The sequence below is a fragment of the Astyanax mexicanus genome, chromosome 6, assembly GCF_023375975.1.
Source record: "Astyanax mexicanus isolate ESR-SI-001 chromosome 6, AstMex3_surface, whole genome shotgun sequence".
NCBI classification, from domain to species: Eukaryota; Metazoa; Chordata; class Actinopteri; order Characiformes; family Acestrorhamphidae; genus Astyanax; species Astyanax mexicanus.
The window spans coordinates 12,880,544-12,899,668 of NC_064413.1; the positions used below are offsets into that span (position 1 = coordinate 12,880,544).

The 19,125-nt window shown below is 37.8% G+C and overlaps 1 protein-coding gene across 4 annotated transcripts in view; it reads right to left on the reverse strand.

Moving 5' to 3' along the window:
* Nucleotides 1–19,125, reverse strand: part of fmnl1b (formin-like 1b) — an 87,461-nt gene that overhangs the window by 1,061 nt on the left and 67,275 nt on the right. For 2 of the 4 annotated variants that reach the window (XM_049480271.1, XM_049480270.1), the window contains exons 16-27: nt 17,789–17,959; nt 14,559–14,683; nt 12,944–13,146; nt 10,728–10,962; nt 8,548–8,616; nt 8,308–8,388; nt 5,604–5,733; nt 5,313–5,476; nt 4,234–4,335; nt 3,847–3,951; nt 2,116–2,230; nt 514–641 (exon numbers count right to left, since the gene is read on the reverse strand). In XM_049480271.1, coding sequence (XP_049336228.1) covers nt 550–641; nt 2,116–2,230; nt 3,847–3,951; nt 4,234–4,335; nt 5,313–5,476; nt 5,604–5,733; nt 8,308–8,388; nt 8,548–8,616; nt 10,728–10,962; nt 12,944–13,146; nt 14,559–14,683; nt 17,789–17,959 — 1,592 coding nt within the window. In that variant the 3' untranslated portion in view covers nt 514–549. The remainder of the gene's footprint in view (nt 1–513; nt 642–2,115; nt 2,231–3,846; nt 3,952–4,233; nt 4,336–5,312; nt 5,477–5,603; nt 5,734–8,307; nt 8,389–8,547; nt 8,617–10,727; nt 10,963–12,943; nt 13,147–14,558; nt 14,684–17,788; nt 17,960–19,125) is intronic. The other 2 variants (XM_022673936.2, XM_049480269.1) reach the window with 1 other exon arrangement.

Here is a 19,125-nt window from a genome sequence, read left to right on the forward strand (position 1 = left end):
GAGTTAGGAGCAGGCTACTGGCCAATAACACTCAGCTCTGGACAGGGAAATAGCAGATGTGCTAATTCTACTCCAGTCTCGGTGCTGGAGAACTAAACTGAATCTCCTGTATAACTCTGTACTTCAGCAGAGTGGCTTTACTGCTCCTTAATACCTGACTGATAAAATTCACACGTAAAACACACTGGATTATCAGGCACACTGTCGATTTTTGGGAACATTAAAGGATTTTAAGTGCGCCTTATAGTGCGAAAAATATGGTATGCATTGGGAACTCCTGCTCTTATACTGCCACTGCCTCAAGAGATTGCCTTAAAGGCACAGATACTTCTATTCTATTGGGTTCTACTGGATTACTTTCAGTACTTTTCAGAATATACTTAGAACACTTCCTTCAAGGTGCATCTATGTCTTTGAAAATGAGGGTATAGAAATTAGTATTATATTACACTAAGCAGGCCTATTAGGAAGACAAATGCCTTAAAGAAATGAAGATGAAAAAGACAAATATACCTCTAGTGAGAAAAGGAAGAAATAGAGAAAGAGAATCTATGAGGGACTCAAATCACTGAAGCCAGAATCAGAGAGCAGACGTGAGGAACGCTTCCCTGAACGAGCTGTGAAAGGAACAGCCTTCAAGGCTGAGAGAGATGGAGGAAGAGAGAGAGAGAGAATTACAGAGCAGCTCAGAATTAAAGATGTACAAGCACAGCAAGGCTTATAAAGAACAAACAGTAAAATAGAAAGAGAATAATCAATAGGTCATCACAGTTATATCAAAACCTGATAAAAGCATTGTCAACATGCTTTGGACAATCCAACAGGGGCCAGAAACATGTAACTATACTGATTTTATTTAATCTTTAAGAATAGTTGCTTAGTTAAGTTTTTTATAAAAAAAAATTATTGCTTTGAAAGTATATTTTTTGTATTTTACTATTACAATGATGTTGCAGATGTAAAAAAAAAAACATATAAGGTACACTTGGCTTTTTTTATATATATAATTTAATTTCAATTCTTTCCTATTTCCTCCTTAATTTTGCACAGCCAATTACCCAACCCACTCATTAAGACTCAACTAGTAATACCCACTAGTAATGCCCCAACAGACCAGAAGGGTGAAGACTAGAACATGCCTCCTCCGATACATGTGAAGTCAGCCACCGTTTTTTTTCCGAATAGCATCACAGTTGAAAGCGGTTCTGATACATCAGCTCACAGACGCCCTGTGCTGTGGACATCACCGTTTAATGATGTGGGGAGAGAACGCCATCAACCCCCCCAAGGGAACAGGGCCAATTTTGCTCCCTCTGAGCGCCAGCAGCTTGATGGCAAAGCTGCATGAGTGGGGGTTTGCAGGGTAAATTACTATGTATGTAGTGATTTAGGGCCAATCCTATTTCTCTTTTGTACCCCTTTCCCTTTTTTAAGTATAAGGGGGGAAGTCCTCCCCCTATGAATTTGCACGAACCTTCAAGCACCTGATACAGATACATAGCAGTGGAGTGCTAAAGTTTAGCAACCTAGCTGCTAGTTAACTAATGCTAGTTAACTTTAGGGTGTCATTTGTCTTCAAAAATGAAGCAGGTGGTGCAGCAACTATTTGTTGTTGTCCATTCATTAATTTATCTGTGATAGGGAGTTTATTATCTTTTGTTTTATCTTTCTTTTCCACCTTAAATGCTGCAGCCTCTGCTGTTTGTTGCACCATTTTAGGTGGAACAACAAAGGTAGTTAGCTTGCTAGCTACTAGAATTGTCTACTGGCGATTTCTTATGCTTGTTATAAACAAAATGGCCATAAATCCTAGACACTTAACATTAAACTATATTAATTTGTGGGTTTCTTTAGATGCTTTTGACGCCTTCTTGCTAGTTATTCTCAGCACTTTGTTTTGAATGTGCCTCTGAAAAATCTCAGTTTGAAGGGTCATGTAGCCCAAACACTTCCCCCTCCCCCTCCAAACTAATAAGAATCACACATCCTACCCCTTGGCATAAAAAAGTGAAACCTAGGGGTGGGGATAAATGGTAGGGCCAAGAGGTGAAATGTGATTGGGCCTTAGTGTGCTGTACTTGGTTGCTTGAACCTTAATGTCTGACTATGACTGACCTGTGATGATGTCCTCAATGGCGCCATCTTTGCCCTCGCGCACCAGTGGAGACACCTGCCTGCGCTTCAGCTCTGCTATCAAGTCCACCTGCGGGGGCCGCTGGAACATGGACATCTACACACACACACACACACACACACACACACACACAAACGCAGATGCACACACACAGACGAGACACGTCCTCTATATTAGACACACCTTCATTGCACTTCATTAGCTTCACACTCCACTATCTGTGGTCATACAGTTTGTCAGCCCCCTCTACTCTATTGTTCACAGGTCAGTTTCTGAGCACACAACCACAGTTGACAGAGCTGTCAGTGAGCAGGTCACCGTGGCCGTGTGCTCAGAAACTATTAAGAGACTACTTCAGTTTCTGAATCAGTTTATCTGATTCTGCTATGTATAGGTATATGTTTGAGTAAAATTAACATTGTTGTTTTATTCTATAAACTACGAACAACATTTCTCCCAAATTCCAAATAAAAAATATTGTAATTTAGAGCATTTATTTACAGAAAATAAGAAATCTTTGCATTAACAAAAAAGATGCAGAGCTTTAAGAGATCAGAAATCAATATTTGGTGGATTAACCCTGGTTTTTAATCACAGTTTTCATGCATCTTGGCATGTTTTCCTCCACCAGTCTTACACACTGTTTTTGGATAACATTTAATTACATATTTAATTGGATAACATTTTACTTTATGCCTTTACTCCTGGTGCAAATGTCAAGCAGTTCAGTTTGGTTTGATGACTTGTGATCATCCATCTTCCTCTTGATTATATTCCAGAGGTTTTCAATTTGGTAAAATCAAAGAAACTCATCATTTTTAAGTGGTCTATTATTTTTTTCTAGAGCTGTATGACTGTGCAACACCAGGCCTGTACAACAGTGAGGTGGAGCAACAAGAGGTGGGTTTCTACTTCTATTGAAAGCAGTTATAATATTCTTCATTGTTCTTTCTTCTTAGGACTTAAATCTAAATAAATGTCTGTTCTGTACATCATTGCTCTAGATCAGAGCAAGCATGTGTGTCTATTTTCCTACTGTAGTTTTTAATTCGTTACATCATTAACATATACAAGCCTAAAAAACTAGGCTAAGAAAGTAAAAAGCCAAGTAATGTTAAGGATTTTCATGGAACAAGAAAATGCAAACAAAAATTACAATTTAACCTTTAGACACTGTGTAAATATTTTTTTGGAGTTTTCCTGTTTAGGAGACAGAGCTGAATTATTAATAATAGGCATATTTGTAGGCATCAGTACCCTTGTAAACAATAAGAGTCAAAAAGGGCAAAAATGCTTTAAAAAAAAACCCTCATGTATATTTAAATATTATATGCATAATTAATAGTCCAAAGGTTTAATAGGAATGAAGCAAAAAAAAAACTTTTCAAAAGGTAACAAAACAATTACATTGAAAAAATATATACATTAACATAAAGTACAAACACAGAAAATACACCAATAAATTGAGCTTTTTTGTTATTAACATTAAATCAGTTCAGAATTCAATATTACTAATTTGACTTTATCTACATTTTCAACTTTCGGAATAACTATATTAATTGAATTGAATTGAATTATTTATTTGTTTTTCTTCATTTATTTCATGAAAATCCAAGACTGATGAAATGATCAGATATGTAAAAATTTTGGAGAAGTTTTGTTCTAACAGAGACAAAATGCTCTGTAAAAGCTCCGTCTGAGCTTCCTCTTACCTTGTTTCCAAACTGCTCATTTCTGACTGCATCAGATATGCCCATGCCCTTGCTCTCATCACTGAAATGATCTTTTTTCCTCTGATCATTCTCTTGTTCAGCCATCTGGACGGAGAAGGAGGGTCTCAATTTATCAAACAATCAAAAATGTTGTTATTAAAAACATCATGTGTGCATGCATTATATATCACTTAAGATGTGTGTTATTCTGGAATTGGTGTTAAACCCTTACTTGGAGCTCTGTATAAAAACATAAATGTCAAGAAATCTAATTCTTTACCAAACTATAATTTTAAAACAAAAAAAGAAAAAATAACATCAGTGTGACCTGCTGATAACACTGATTCACCTTACACAACATGTTATTATAAGATATATAAAAGTTACCTTATAAGCTTTTATAAACCTAATGAATATGGGGAAGAAAATGGAGGGAGGAGTGGTTTTAGGATTCTCCCCAAAGTACTCCACCACAGACTCGTACGCCTCCTGCAGATATAGAACAGGGGTAACAAGGATTACTATTATATTCTAAATACACATCTGCTCCACTATACTATGCGAGTACAATAGCAAAATTTATCATATTTCTTGCTGTACAAATACAGATATGGAAAAATTAAGAGACTACTTCAGTTTCTGAATCAGTTTCTCTGATTTTGCTATTTATAGGTTTATGTTTGAGTAAAATGAACATTGTTGTTTTATTCTATAAACTACAGACAACATTTCTCCCAAATTCCAAATAAAAATATTGTCATTTAGAGCATTTATTTGCAGAAAATGAGAAATGACTAAAATAACCAAAGAAAAAATGCAGAGCTTTCAGACCTCAAATAATGCAAAGAAAACAAGTTCATATTCATAATGTTTTAGTTCAGAAATCCATATTTGGTGGAATAACCCTGGTTTTTAATCACAGTTTTCATGCATTTTGGCATGTTCTCCTCCACCAGCCTTACACACTGCTTTTGGATAACTTTATGCCACTCCTGCTGCAACTTGGTTTGATGGCTTGTGATCATCCATCTTCCTCTTGATTATATTCCAGGGATTTTTAATTTGATTAAATCAAAGAAACTCATCATTTTTAGGTGGTCTCTTATTTTTTTCCAGAACTGTATATTTGTGTTATATTATTATACGTAGGGTTTCATTATGTGTTATCACTAAACACTAGTTTAGGCATGATTAAACATGACAGAAATGTTTAGAGACATTAGTTTAAACATGTAGTATTGCTTACTGTAGTAATGTCTTAAGTAGAATCAAATACTTAATTAAGTAAAATTGACTAATGTTAAGAAAGCAGCAGAAAACTGAAACATGTTTGGAAGTAATTACATTTACATACATTTCTACAGGCATTTCTACAGGCAACTTTGCAGCAAGATGTTTTCCCCAGATACTTAAACTTTGCTGAAGAGCATTTGTATTGATTGACACATTTATAAGGTAGTTTTTACCTGAGCTGTCTTTGCGTCCTTAACCACAGAATCCATTAGACTGTTGCTGTTGGAGAGGAAGTCTCTGAGAATGAGACTGTCCTGCTGCTCCTCAAACTCCTGCTGAGTCACTTCCATCCCTTTCTCCAAGGAACGCACGTCCAACAGGATGCTGTCCAGCGATACTAAGAAGGAAAAAGGTGCAGATTATGAATTTATCTGTATGATACAAGTTAATATATAGGTAACTTTAAGCAGACTGTACTAAGTTTTATGTTTCCTAGAGTTCGTGCTACATCTGACTGCACTCACCTAGTGCTGCATTGTCCAGAAAGTGCAGCTCTGTATAGAAGCTATGCAGCTGTGGAAATTTCTTCTGTATGATGTTCACGAGGAAGTGCAGCAGGGTCAGTTTACGATCTGTAGACTTCGTGTCCAGCAGCTGAAGAGAACAAAAAATGAGTATAAGCAGCTGTGAAAATATTACATAGTATAGTCTTAACGATTTGTCCAAACAGACTAGAATGGGTTTTAATGGGGCATATTTTGCCCCTGCACATAAATCGCTTTTTACACAGCTATCCAGGCTCAAAGTAGTTCCACACCTCATTTGTAGAATCCGGGGAGACATTTAAAATGAAGCATTAAGAACTTTAATTGTGCACAAAAAGTTTATTAAACAACAATGTTCACAACTCTACTGATCATGACCTTACTTTAAGATGATGGCGCCCGGAAATGTAATTTACGCTACGGATAGTTAACATTGTTTTTTAATAAACTTCTCGTGCACTTTTAAAGTTATTAATGCCTCGTTTAAAATGTCAGAGCTCTCCAGATCTAACAATGAGGTGTGGTGCTACTCTGAGTCTGGATAACGGTGTAAAAAGCTATTTATCTGCATGGGAAAAATATGCCCTATAAAACCTTTTCTAGTCTGTTTGGATAAACAGAATAAAATCTCTGGATCTCGGAAAGCTGCAGGAGAACAGAGGTGGGCTATACAACAAAGGTTAGTACTCTTTATTGTGTTTTACTACACCAAAGTCCATTTCCCACCAGAGTTCTCATTTCAGCTATTTCAAACAGTCAAATGTTGAGTAATGCTTGGTAGAGCGTCACTGTAGCTTCCAATAAGGTTGACCGTCCAGTAAATGGGTTCTTTTGGAAAACTTTTTAATATCACTGTAGCATCATAGAGCTTCCTACTTCCAGTTACAGTTTATTTTAATGTAGACCGTTTAATAGTCAATAAAACTGGTCACTAAATCTACTTACTAGCAACAAAGTGGAGCTTCGAAAGAGTTTTAATCCGGTTAGTGGCCACTGGAGCTTTATAGAGCTTACTACTTTCAACAAAGTGGAACTCCATTTTAAGGAGGATTTTACTGCAGAGGTTTTAATAGTCATTTAAGCTGTATAGAGCTTCCTACTGCCAGCTTGAGATGGGGGTTTCTATAGAAGAACTTTTAATGTTCATTAAAGCTTTATAGAGCTTCCTACCTTCTGCGCTTTCTGGCACTTTAATAAATTATGTATTGCTATTGCTAAATGTTCTAGTTGTCAATAAAGCTCTATAGAGCTTATTACTTTTCAGCAGCTTTAAATAAGGAGGTTCTCCTGTAGAACATTTATTGGTCATTGAAGCATTTTACAGATATATAGCTTTCTACTTCCAGAATGGTGGTAGAGGTGGTATTGCTGAACTTCTAGTGGTCATTTAGACCTTCAGTAGTGACTGAAGCCGTGGGGGACAGAAGTACCGTTGAAACGCTGGGTACTAGCAAAGCTGTCTCACTGATGTGTTCCCAAATGCACTTCTTCAAAAAGAAAGAAATCTTATAAAGGTAAATCTTCCATAGTTTTCCCAAAGATCCAGTACTTTATCTTAAATGGATTCACAAAATCAGTAGAGATCACCATTTCAGTTTAAGATGTTTGATACTGTGCTAGCTGCTAGCTAAGGCTAGCCATATTAATATTACCCAGCCAGCCAATTGAGCCAGATTATCTTTAGCAGAGAGACAACGAGCTAGCTAAACTCAGTTCTTCAGCTATGACTTAATTAACCCTAAATTAGTCAAGCCAAAGCACTTTAAAGTAGCCTGCTTTGCTAGTTAATATCCTACTGTGTGGAGCCTGGTCTTACAAGAGTCTACACTTTTTACTGTTTTTACTTTTAATTCAGGGATTCTGCCGGCTCCCTCACTGCCTTGGAATTTTCAGTTTAGGAGCGTACCTCCCAGCCACGCTTTTGTTTTAACATGGGCGCAGAGTAAATAAGGTGCATAGAGCTTCTTACTTTCAGAAAGGTGAAGCTTCAGATATGGGAGATTCTATAGAAGGACCTTTCATGGTCATTGAATCTTCATAGAGTTTCCTATTTCCAGGAAAGGTGACACGTTACTAAAGAATTTTGTTTTCCTGAATATTTAGTGGTCAATAAAGCTCAATACTAAAGAAAATCAAGCTTACTACCTCAGCAAGAAAAAGTTACAATTAAGGAGGTTCTATTGCAAAAATTTTAGTAATCACTTATGTTTCTTTGGCGTATTACCTCCACGAGTTTAAATGCAGACCTCTTAAATGGTCACTAAAGCTTTATAAATATTCCTACTTCCAGAATGGTGGAGGTTCTATTATATTTTAACACTCATTCAAGCTTTATAGAGCATCCTACTTTCACCATGTTTTGGTCAGTTCTATAGGAGAAATTTAATAGGTAATTTAAACTGCATAGAGCTATCTATGAGGGGTTTATATGCTAACTATTTCCAGCTACTATCACAGAGGTACTACTGTTAAAATTTTATTGGTCAAGCAAGCTCTTTGGCACTTACTACTTACTACCAGGTTTTAGAACAAGCTTTTAAATACAGAACATTTGATAGTCACTCATACTTCAAAGAGCTTCCAACTTAAAAAAAGAAGGTGCCACTTTTATTAAGGTTATTTTATTGCTACTCAGGCTCTATAGAGCTTCTTTCTACTTGACATGTAAACAGTATCCTCTCACCAGGTCCAGACTCTGCAGACGAAAGCCGTACGCTGTTCCTCTCTTCCCGCTGTTCATGTAGTTTCCAAACGCTAAAATAATCTGAGGATGTCAAAATAAAAGTCCGATAAATTGGACTTTTTGTTAATTCTTTGCTAAATTGAATAATAATGAATTAAGGCTATTTTTATAAAAAATACAACACATTAATAAATAAGTAAATAAACATTGCATTATCTGCTAAACTGTGTGTCTCCCTACCTCCAGAATCTTCTTCAGTTTACTGGAGGATTTAATGGACATGGATGCAGCGATGATGGCATTCAGTTGCTGCAAGATAAGCGAAAGCAGAGAAGAAGTGTGAACAGTGATAATTTAACCTGCTTCTAAACCAATTATCTAATCAACACAAATAGATGATAAGCCGCCGTTAGTCTGAATAATTTGCATTTACATCACTGTGTTAATGCCGAGATAAGCGCTGTAATTATGTGTCTGTCCAAATGACTCTGTATGCTGTATGATAAACATATTGCATAATAAAAAATGTTACATAATAAGACTGTCATTAAAGCTTTTTAGAAATATTTAGCTAATTACATGTTTGGTTTGGCTTGATAAGTCTTCATTTGCCTGTATGGTAGCCTGCATTCACTTGTTAGCCAATTTATTAGAAACCCCTGTATTGCAGCGAGGTTAATATATCAATATAACTAGCTTTTTGTGTCCACAGCATAGTTGTTTATATTGCATAGAATTGCATCTGTAACAATAATTTTTGTGTACATTTTATCCAGATTTATTATACAGATTGTTCTAACCATGTCTGCAGTGCTGCCTGATTAAGGTGAATAGTTATTTTTAGAGGTTAAAAAACAAATTCTATTTATTTAATTAAAAAATAAGTATAAGTCTATGTGATGTATCAAGACATTCCCTGTCCATACTGGGATACTTGGGATAAAATCCACTTTTAGAAAGTAACCTTTAGTAGAAGTATTTACATGCATTACTATGTAGGTAGAAGTATAGATATAGAAGTATATGGTTTTAAATACTTCTGTAGTAGCTGCAGTAACAAGTAACTTGTTACTCAAGTAAAAGTGTGAAAGTACTGTTTGCAAAACTATTTAAAGTATAAAAGTTAAAGTAATGTTAAAGGATAAAAGCAGAGTTCTATAGTGCACTACCCCCCTCCACAAAACATATTTCTCTTTTTGTTCCCATTTTCTCCCAAATTACACGGCCAATTAACCAACCCACTCATTAGGACTCCCTTTATCACTAGTGATGCCCCAACACACCAGGAGGGTGAAGACTAGCACATGCCTCCTCCAATACATGTGTAATCAGCCACGCCTTTTTTTGAACTGCTGCTGATGCAGAAGTAAAAAGTTGCCTGAAAGATCAATAACAAGAAACCAATTCCCAGCTTGCATAGTGCTTTATGACTAGCACACACTGAGCCATCCTATAATTACCTTTAACCACTATATTCACAATCAATTTTATTATTTTACAATATTGTAATAGCTTAAAGTAATTTGCAATTCATTGTTATGTGTCTTTGTACGCTCCAAGCAAAGTGACAGATTTTTTAATCGGACTAGATAATTGGAAAAAGGCCATTTCAACCTAGATATACAGGGGGTGGAGAATGAAACAGTTCTGGTGGAAACAGGAGAGTTGAGGTGCACACTGAATTCTGCCGTGGTTTTATGTTTTTTTGGATACAATCCGGGTTAGCACCCAAACATTTCCAACCCTTTCAGACAGCTTCCTCTTACAGCGTCCACAGTTAATCCTGTTGGATGTGGTTGGTCCTTCTTGGTGGTATGCTGATGTTACCCTGGATACCGTGGCTCTTGATGCATCACAAAGACTTGCTGTCTTGGTCACAGATGCTCCAGCAAGACGTGCACCAACAATTTGTCCTCATTTGAACTCTGGTATGTCATCCATAATGTTGTGTGCATTGCAATATTTTGAGCAAAACTGTGCTCTTACCCTGCTAATTGAACCTTCACACTCTGCTCTTATTGGTGCAATGTGCAATTATTGAAGATTGGCCACCAGGCTGCTCCAATTTAGCCATGAAACCTCCCACACTAAAAAGACAGGTGTTTCAGTTTCATTGTCCAACCCCTGTATATTATAAATACAACTTACGATGCATTATAACCACAGTGCACAAGAAAAGGTATATTAAGAACATTTAAAGCCATGTTTCTAATGTTTTAAGAATGTATTAATCTTTATGTGTTATGAATGTGTTTTATAGCCATGCAATTCTTTGAAAGTGTAAGCAGTGTTATATAATATGTAATATATATTGGATATTTAGAGTATGTTTACATTTTTTTGAGAACCAATCTTCCAAGACATTCCTTCAAGGTCCCATCATCACCTGACCCACTCCTGAGGTGGCAGGCTGTACTCACCGGCCGCAGCAGCTGGATGCTCTCGCTGAAGTTTCCCATGAAGGTGAGCGTGCTGATGCGCTTACTGAGGCGTGGGATTTTACCAAAGCGCACCATGAACCTGTCCTCCTCCGACAGCTCCAGCAACGGCCGGCCCTCGCGCTCGTAACTCTGGATTAACTTCAGCTCATAATCTGACGGAATGAAGCGCTCCAGCAGCTCCAGGAAATCCAGACTTAATGTATCTAGGTTATACCTGCAGAGAGAGAGAGAGAGAGAGATGATAGAATGGTGGGAGAGAGGGATAAGGAACATTTGGAAGAAGGCAAATTAGTTGCAAGCAAGATGCCAGCGTATTTGAGCTCTTTCAGTGAATAAGCACATATCAACCCTTACTGCCTTCTCAATTTTGATGTTCAAATTACTTCACAGAAGAAAATGTTATTCGATATATAAAGATAAAAAAACACAATATAATTTTAAATATTATTTTCACACTTAAAAAAAATCTAGAAATGTTCTTGCATGCTGTGTTTTCCTCTCATGCCTCCACCTTAGTGTTTTCACCTGTGTTCATTCGCCCTATCATTACCTGTCCCCAGGTGTTTCCTGTTTCCTGTCTACTTCCCTGTATATATAGCCCCTTTGTTTTTGTGTTGTTTTTGTGTTGTTTTCTTGTTGGCTCTTGTGCATTTATAACATCAGTCAGGTTGTGTCTGTGTTTCTTTGTATCTAGTGTTATTGTATCCGAGTATCTTTGTTTTATTTTTTGTTTTATTTTTCATGTTTGTAAATTAATTACTCGTGTTTGTGTACTCCGTGTCCTCCCCCTGTATACCCTGACATCTTATCATTTTTTTTTTCCTACATTGTAAATGAATACTGAAGTCATCCAGACTATAAAGGAACACAAGGAATCATCTAGTAACTTAAAAGTGTGAAACAAACCAAAATACTCTGATGAACTTATCCTGTGCAACAGATGGAACTCTTGCTCTTCCTGCCCCGGGGTGGTCCAGTTTTATGGGAACATTTAATTGGTCTTTGTGACTAAGGATACACTTTTAAAGTTCATAATGTGTTTTTAGATTGACTGTAATTAATTTCTTAAAAATATATTTTTTCTTTACTTTGTTGAGGAATTCTTGCCATAATATGTATTAGAACATTACTCAAAGGGCGCCGAGTGGTCCAGCGGTCTACAGTGCTGCCACTATGAGCAGGAAGTCGCAGGCTCGAACCCCCACTCATGCAGCTTTGCCATCAAGCTGCCAGCGCTCAGAGGGAGAAAATTGGCCCTGCTCCCTCCGGGTGGGTAGATGGCGCTCTCTCTCCACATCACTCCTAGGGTGATGTCCACAGCACAGGGCGTCTGTGGGCTGATGTATCAGAACCGAGTCGCAGCGCTTTCCTCTGAGTACACTGTGATGGTGCTCAGCAATGTGCAGCGTATGGTCTGAGCACTGACAGGCTGACCCACCCTCCTCTTCAATCTCTGCAGCAATGCTGACAGCACTCCTGCGCTCATATTTCAAATACAGCATTTGGATGTGGCACTGAGCATGTGCACTCAGCTTCTTTGGACGACCAACTTGAGGTCTGTTCTGTGTGGACCCTGCTCTTTTAAAAACGCTGGATGATCTTGGCCACTGTGCTGAAGTTTCAGGGTGTTGGCAATCTTCTTGTAGTTTTGGCCATCTTCATGTTTCGCAACAATTTGTCTTTTAAGATCCTCAGGAAGTTCTTTGCCATGAGGTGCCATGTTGGAACTTTCAGTGACCAGTATGAGAGAGTGTGAGAGCTGTACTACAAAAATAAACACACCTGCTCCCTATGCACACCTGAGACCTAGCAACACTAACGAGTCACATGACATTTTGGATGGAAAATGACAAGCAGTGCTCAATTTGGACATTTAGAAGTGTATTCTCTTAAAGGTGTATTCACTTTTGTTGCTGGTGGTTTATACATTAATGTTGTATTTTGAGTTATTTTGAGGGAAGAATAAATTAACACTGTTCATTGTGTTAAGTGTCATTTTGTCAGTGTTGTCCCATGAAAAGCTATACTTAAATATCTGTAGAAATGTGAGGGATGATTCATGCAGATTAATGTGAAACTAAATCTGCAATCTGCAGCTTTATATAAAAATACCAAAAGAACATACAGTAAAGTGCATCTGAAATCACAGCATGCTCCACAGTAAAGACCAGGTCAGACACATATAGAGCACGTACGTTTCGATGGCAGTGCAGATCTGGTTGGCGTCCATGCCTGCTTTGCGCAGAGTGATGGCGAGGTTTTTGGCCCTGTTGGGCTCCAGTAGAGACACTTTGTTGGAAGCTTTCTGAGCCACTTTCATCTTCAGAGTGCCGATATCAGCGGGAGGGGCCTGAGCTTTGGTCTTGAACAGCTCGGCAAACACATCCATGTCCAACTCCTAGAGGGAGAGATTTGATGAGAAATGGGAGCAGTAAATGGGAACAGCAGTGTGTGTGTGTATATTTGAAGCTTTTTAGTGCTGTTCAGGGTCTCATGTACTACATTGCACTTACAACATTGTGCAACAAGCTCTGTTCTGATTGGCTGCCCTGGTAATGAGCACTCAGAGCCTGTTTTTTAAATGTGCTTTAAAAAAATTGCTTTCTAGTCTGATACAACCCATTCAACAATTAATTTAATACAATTCCCTGTATTATATACAGTGCTGTGAAAAGGTATTTGCACCCCTACAGATTTTTTTTGTTTTTTTTTATTTTTTATCATCCTTACATTTTTTTCAGAATAACAAACACATTTTAATATCAGACAAAGATAACATGAGTATATATAAAAACAGTTTCAAACAATGATTTCATTTCAAGTAAAAAAATCTATTCAAACCTACCTGGTTTTAATAGATATAGAATAGTATTTGACCCCTTGATCTAATTACTTGGTTGTGCTGCCGGCAACAACAGCAATCAAGCTTTACTGATAACTGGCAACAAGTCTTTTACATCTCTGTGGAGGAATTTTGTTTCACTCTTTCTTAGAGAACTGATTTAATTCAGACACATTGGAGGATTTTTTTCACTTCACTTTTGTCTCATCAGCCCAAATACTCTTTTCCCTTCTTTTTTTTTTGGTAAGCAGTGTTTTTTGCCTTGAAACCATTTTTGACTGCAGTTCTTTAAATGTTGTTCTGGGTTATTTTGTGACCTCCTGGATGAGCTGTCCATGGCCTTCTGGAATAATTTTGGTAGGAAGGTTAACTAGTGTTCCATGTTTTCTCCATTTGTCAAAAAATAGCTCTCGCTGTGGTTCTCTGGAGTCCCAAAGCTTTAAAAATGACTTTGTAACCTTTTCCAGACTGACAGATGATCAATAATTAAGTATTGTCATCTGTTTTTGAATGTCTTTAGATATTTTAGCTGCTTCACTTTGTCAGACAGGTTCTAGTGTGATTAGTCACAATTCATGGAAGGGCCAGGTTTGTTTAGATAGCTTTTTTACTTAATAAATTAAATAATTTAAAACTGCTTTTTATATTTACTTAGGTTATATTTGTCTGATATTAAAGTTTGTTTAATAATCTGAAAAGTATGACATAATAAAAGACTAAATAAATCTGTACTATACTGTATCACTGTATCTAACCGGTTCTGAATCATCAAATAAAATAAAAGTCATGAAGGTCAGAAAGGGTCATTTGACCTCTTTATCACAATAGGAATAAACATACATGAGCTGCTTGATTATTAACTAATTCAGTTATTTAGAATAAATATTTAAAGCTGGTTCTGGGCTTTTATGGAATAAGGAAAATGCTTACATAAAAACACTAAAACTCAATCACAATCAGTCTCTTACCCCTAATACATTGTCATCGTCCAGATCAGAAAAGACAGTTCCAACCACCTGCTCTTCTTTTAAAGCCTGCCAGTTAAACAGCGGCATCCGGTACTTCGTCTGGATAGGCTTCTTACCCCTTATACCTAAAACACAGATGAGTCTATATAAGAGAAAATGCATAAAGGTGTGTCCTACAATTTCTGACACTTACCATCAGTGTGTAGTGATTTCCCCTAGGCTAACTCAGGAAAACTTCTAGATATATCATGATTTATCCCCCTGTTATGTTCTACGTTAAACTGAGCCTTTTTAAAGTTTGAAGATCTGGGAAAAATAGTTAAAAATATTTTTTTCAGTATTAAACTTCTTCTGCTTGCCTTAATTGGTGTAATCAACACATAATATGAAAATGAGTCATCTCACATATTTGCAATTATTCCCTGCAAAAACAAAACTTATGTTACTACTGTTTTAATGTTACGTAAAACTACTATGTTTTATATGTTGGTCTTGTTAAAAGTAGTGAACAATTATTTTATATATATATATATATATATATATATATATATATTTTTTTTTTTTTTTTTTTTTTTTTTTTTTTGAAAAAAAAAAAAAAAACGAGATAATTATTATAATTAAACCTTTACCTGTTAGAGGTAAGGAACACTATTGCACTTAATATTAATAGAATAACTAGAAAAGGTAAAGTTCGTGAACGAACTTTAAGTTGGCTTGGAAAAGAACGCTAATAACATTAAAAAGTTAAAATGGTTGCTAAGCTTTTTCCGTCTGAAGAGTGTGAAGAGTCATTGATATGCTGTTAACTTTTGGCTAAACGCTAAATGCCAAAAACGCTGAAATCTAAAAACGTTTGGTTAAACGCTGAAATCTATAAACGTTTGATTAAACGCTGAAATCTAAAAACATTTGGTTAAACGCTGAAATCTAGAAACGTTTGATTAAACGCTGAAATCTAAAAACATTTGGTTAAACGCTGAAATCTAAAAACATTTGGTTAAACGCTGAAATCTATAAACGTTTGATTAAACGCTGAAATCTAAAAATGTTTGGTTAAACGCTGAAATCTAAAAACGCTTGTTTAAATGCTGAAATCGTAAAACGTTTGGTTAAACGTTTGATTGCTAATGTGTTGCTAGGCGGTTGCTATCATTTCTGAAGTGGTTGCTAAGCTGTTGCTAGGCAGTTGCTAATGTTTTCCAGGTGGTTGCTAAGCTGCTGCTAACTGGTTGCTAGGCAATTGCTAACATATACCAGGTGGATGCTAGGTGGTTGCTAGGGTGTTGCTAGGTTGTTGCTAACGTGTTGCTAGGTGGTTGCTAAGGTGTTGCTATGGTATCCAGGGTGGTTGCTAAGATGTTGCTAGGTGGTTGCTAACGTGTTGCTAGGTGGTTGCTAAGGTGTTGCTATGGTATCCAGGGTGGTTGCTAATGTGTTGCTAGGTGGTTGCTAGGGTCTTGCTAGGTGGTTGCTAAGGTGTTGCTATGGTATCTGGGGTGGTTGCTAAGGTGTTGCTAGGTGGTTGCTAGGGTGTTGCTAGTTGGTTGCTAGGTGGTTGCTAAGGTGTTGCTATGCGGTTGCTAAGGTGTTGCTATGGTATCCGGGGTGGTTGCTAAGGTGTTGCTAGGTGGTTGCTAAGGTGTTGCTATGCGGTTGCTAAGGTGTTGCTATGGTATCCAGGGTGGTTGCTAAGGTGTTGCTAGGTGGTTGCTAGGGTGTTGCTATGGTATCCAGGGTGGTTGCTAAGGTGTTGCTAGGTGGTTGCTAGGTGGTTGCTAAGGTGTTGCTAGGTGGTTGCTATGTGGTTGCTAAGGTGTTGCTATGCGGTTGCTAAGGTGTTTCTAAAGTGGTTGCTAAGTGGTTGCTAGGCAGTTGCTAACGTTTTCCATGTGGTTGCTAAGTGGTTGCTTAGTGGTTGCTAGGCAGTTTCTATAATTTCTAAAGTGGTTGCTAGGCAGTTGCTAACATATTCCACGTGGTTACTAAGTGGTTGCTAGGCAGTTGCTGTCATTTCTAAAGTGGTTGCTAAGCTGTTGCTAGGCAGTTGCTAATGTTTTCCAGTTGGTTGCTAAGGTGTTGCTAAGTGGTTGCTATGCACTTACTATCATTTCTAAATTGGTTGCTAAGTGGTTGCTAGGCAGTTGCTAACATATTCCACATGATTGCTAAGTGGTTGCTAGGCAGTTGCTAACGTTTTTCAGGTGGTTGCTAAGCTGTTGCTATTTGGTTGCTAGGCAGTTGCTATCATTTCTAGAGTGGTTGCTAAGTGGTTGCTATGCAGTTGATAACGTTTTCCAGGTGGTTGCTAAGGTGTAGCAAACTGGTTGCTAGGCAGTTGCTAACGTATTCCAGGTGGTTGCTAAGTGGTTGCTAGGCAGTTGCTATAAGTTCTAAAGTGGTTGCTAAGCAGTTGCTAATGTTTTCCTAGTGGTTGTTAAGGTGTTGCTAAGTGGTCAGAAGTTTGGACACACCTTCTCATTCAATGTTTTTCTTTATTTCTTTATTTAATACATTTTCTACAATTTTCTACAATTAAGTTAAACATGTGGAATTACATAGTAAACAAAAAAATTGTTTGTCCTTCACATTAATCTCCTGATCTAAATCTGATGAACTGAGATGGTGATTTGGGGTGATTTAATTGGGATGAGCTGGAGCTTCACAGCGTGAAGGAAAAGCAGAAACTATTGTTCAGCACCTCCAGGAACTCCTTCCCTTTTGATGCTGAGAAAATTATTCCAGGTGACTCTCTCTCTGAGATTAAAATATCAAGAGTGTGCAGATCTTTCCTCAAAGATAAATGTGCTTTGTAGAAGAATCTAAAATCTAAAATATATTCTGGTGTGTTTAACACTTTTAATTTCATACATGTGTTCCTGTATAGCTTTAATGTCTTCAATATTAAATTTACAATGTTAAAAACAATAAAAAGTTTTTTTTCAGATACTGTATGTTAAAAAATCACAGGATCACATGCATTATACCAGGGGTTACACCTTCATCCCAAATCTAACACACCCCACTCTACAAGAGATCAAGCTGTCCTGGAAGCAGAGATTAGATGGATCAAGTGGGATTGATTAGTGATTAATGGTTGAAACTAAAGTCTGCTGGTAGGATTCTCTTCAGAAGCAGAGTTAGAGACCCCTGCACTACACTACCACCACCACCACCACCACAGGGTCACTGCTGTGCTGAGAATGCTTAATAACTGTACGAGCGGGTCTCACCTGTGGTGAAGCCAGGTGGCGGTGGAGCAGGAGGCAGCGCATTAACAGGAGGAGGTGGAGGAGGAGGTGGTGGAGGGGCAGGGACTGGGACTGGAAGAGGGGCGGGTGGTGGAGGCTGTGACTGTACTGGAGACGTGCAGGACGTAGGAGCGTGTGCCTCTGTACTCCCATCTAAAGTAGAAAAGAATAAATAAAAAAAAATAAACCAGAATTAAATCTCAAATCATGATCAGAAAATATGATTGAAGGTTTGGACACCTTGTCTTGTCATTTGCCACACACGGTGGACAGCACAGTGGGCGGTAATGATTGTGATCAATGGCATCTGGCTAGAATTCTCTGTGCAAATGACACATTCCTTATACACACATGCCCCAATCAGACCATGCTCAAACTATATTTAACATGTTCAATCGCACCATGGCCAGTAGTCAAACTCACTCACAAGATAACACCTCACAACTTACACACACGTGGGCATTCCCAAGCCATTTCCTGTATTTTTCTGCACTATAAGGTGCACCTTATGTATGAATTCTACCAGTCAGGTTGTAAGAAGCAGTAAAGCCACTCTGCTGAAGTACAGCTTTATACAGGAGTTTCAGTTTAGTTCTCCAGCAGTATTAGCATTAGCTGCTAACTGCGCTAAGTGGTAGCTCTTTCGCCGTTCAGATGTGAGTATTATCTGACTGTAGCCTGCTATTAACCCCAGCTAGCACTGCTGGAGTAGCATTAGCCGCTAACCGTGCTAAGCACTAGCTCTTTCACCATTTAGAGGTGAGTATATCACACTGTAGCCTGTGTGTTTACCCTGTTAACACAAGCTACGTGGGACGAATCGCCCTGGCTTACCGAAACACTCGGGGTTTCTCCATGTAGTGCTGTTGGGCGGCATTAACTAGCGCTAACAGAGGCTAGGGATAGCTTTATCCGCTAACAGTTTTCAGTAAAGAAATCTGTGCAGATTAACACCCAGCACTTGTTTGACTTTAAAATATATATTTTTAAGAATTACAGTTTTGTTTACTTAGCTTAGCTTTACTTAACTTAGTTACCCCCACCACCACCACACCCCTGTTACTTACTAGTTATACATAATGCGCCTAATAATCCAGTGCACCTTATAGTGCAAAAAATATGGTAATAATTGCCTTATGTTTATTTTTGCAGTTTTAAAAATAATAAAAAAGGAAAAGGGCCTAAAACAACACCAGGAGGGTGAAGACTAGAACATGCCTCCTCTGATACATGTGAAGGCAGCTACTGCAACTTTTTCAACTGTTGCTGATTAAGCATTGCCGAGTAGCATCACAGCACACTCGGAGGAAAGCACAGCG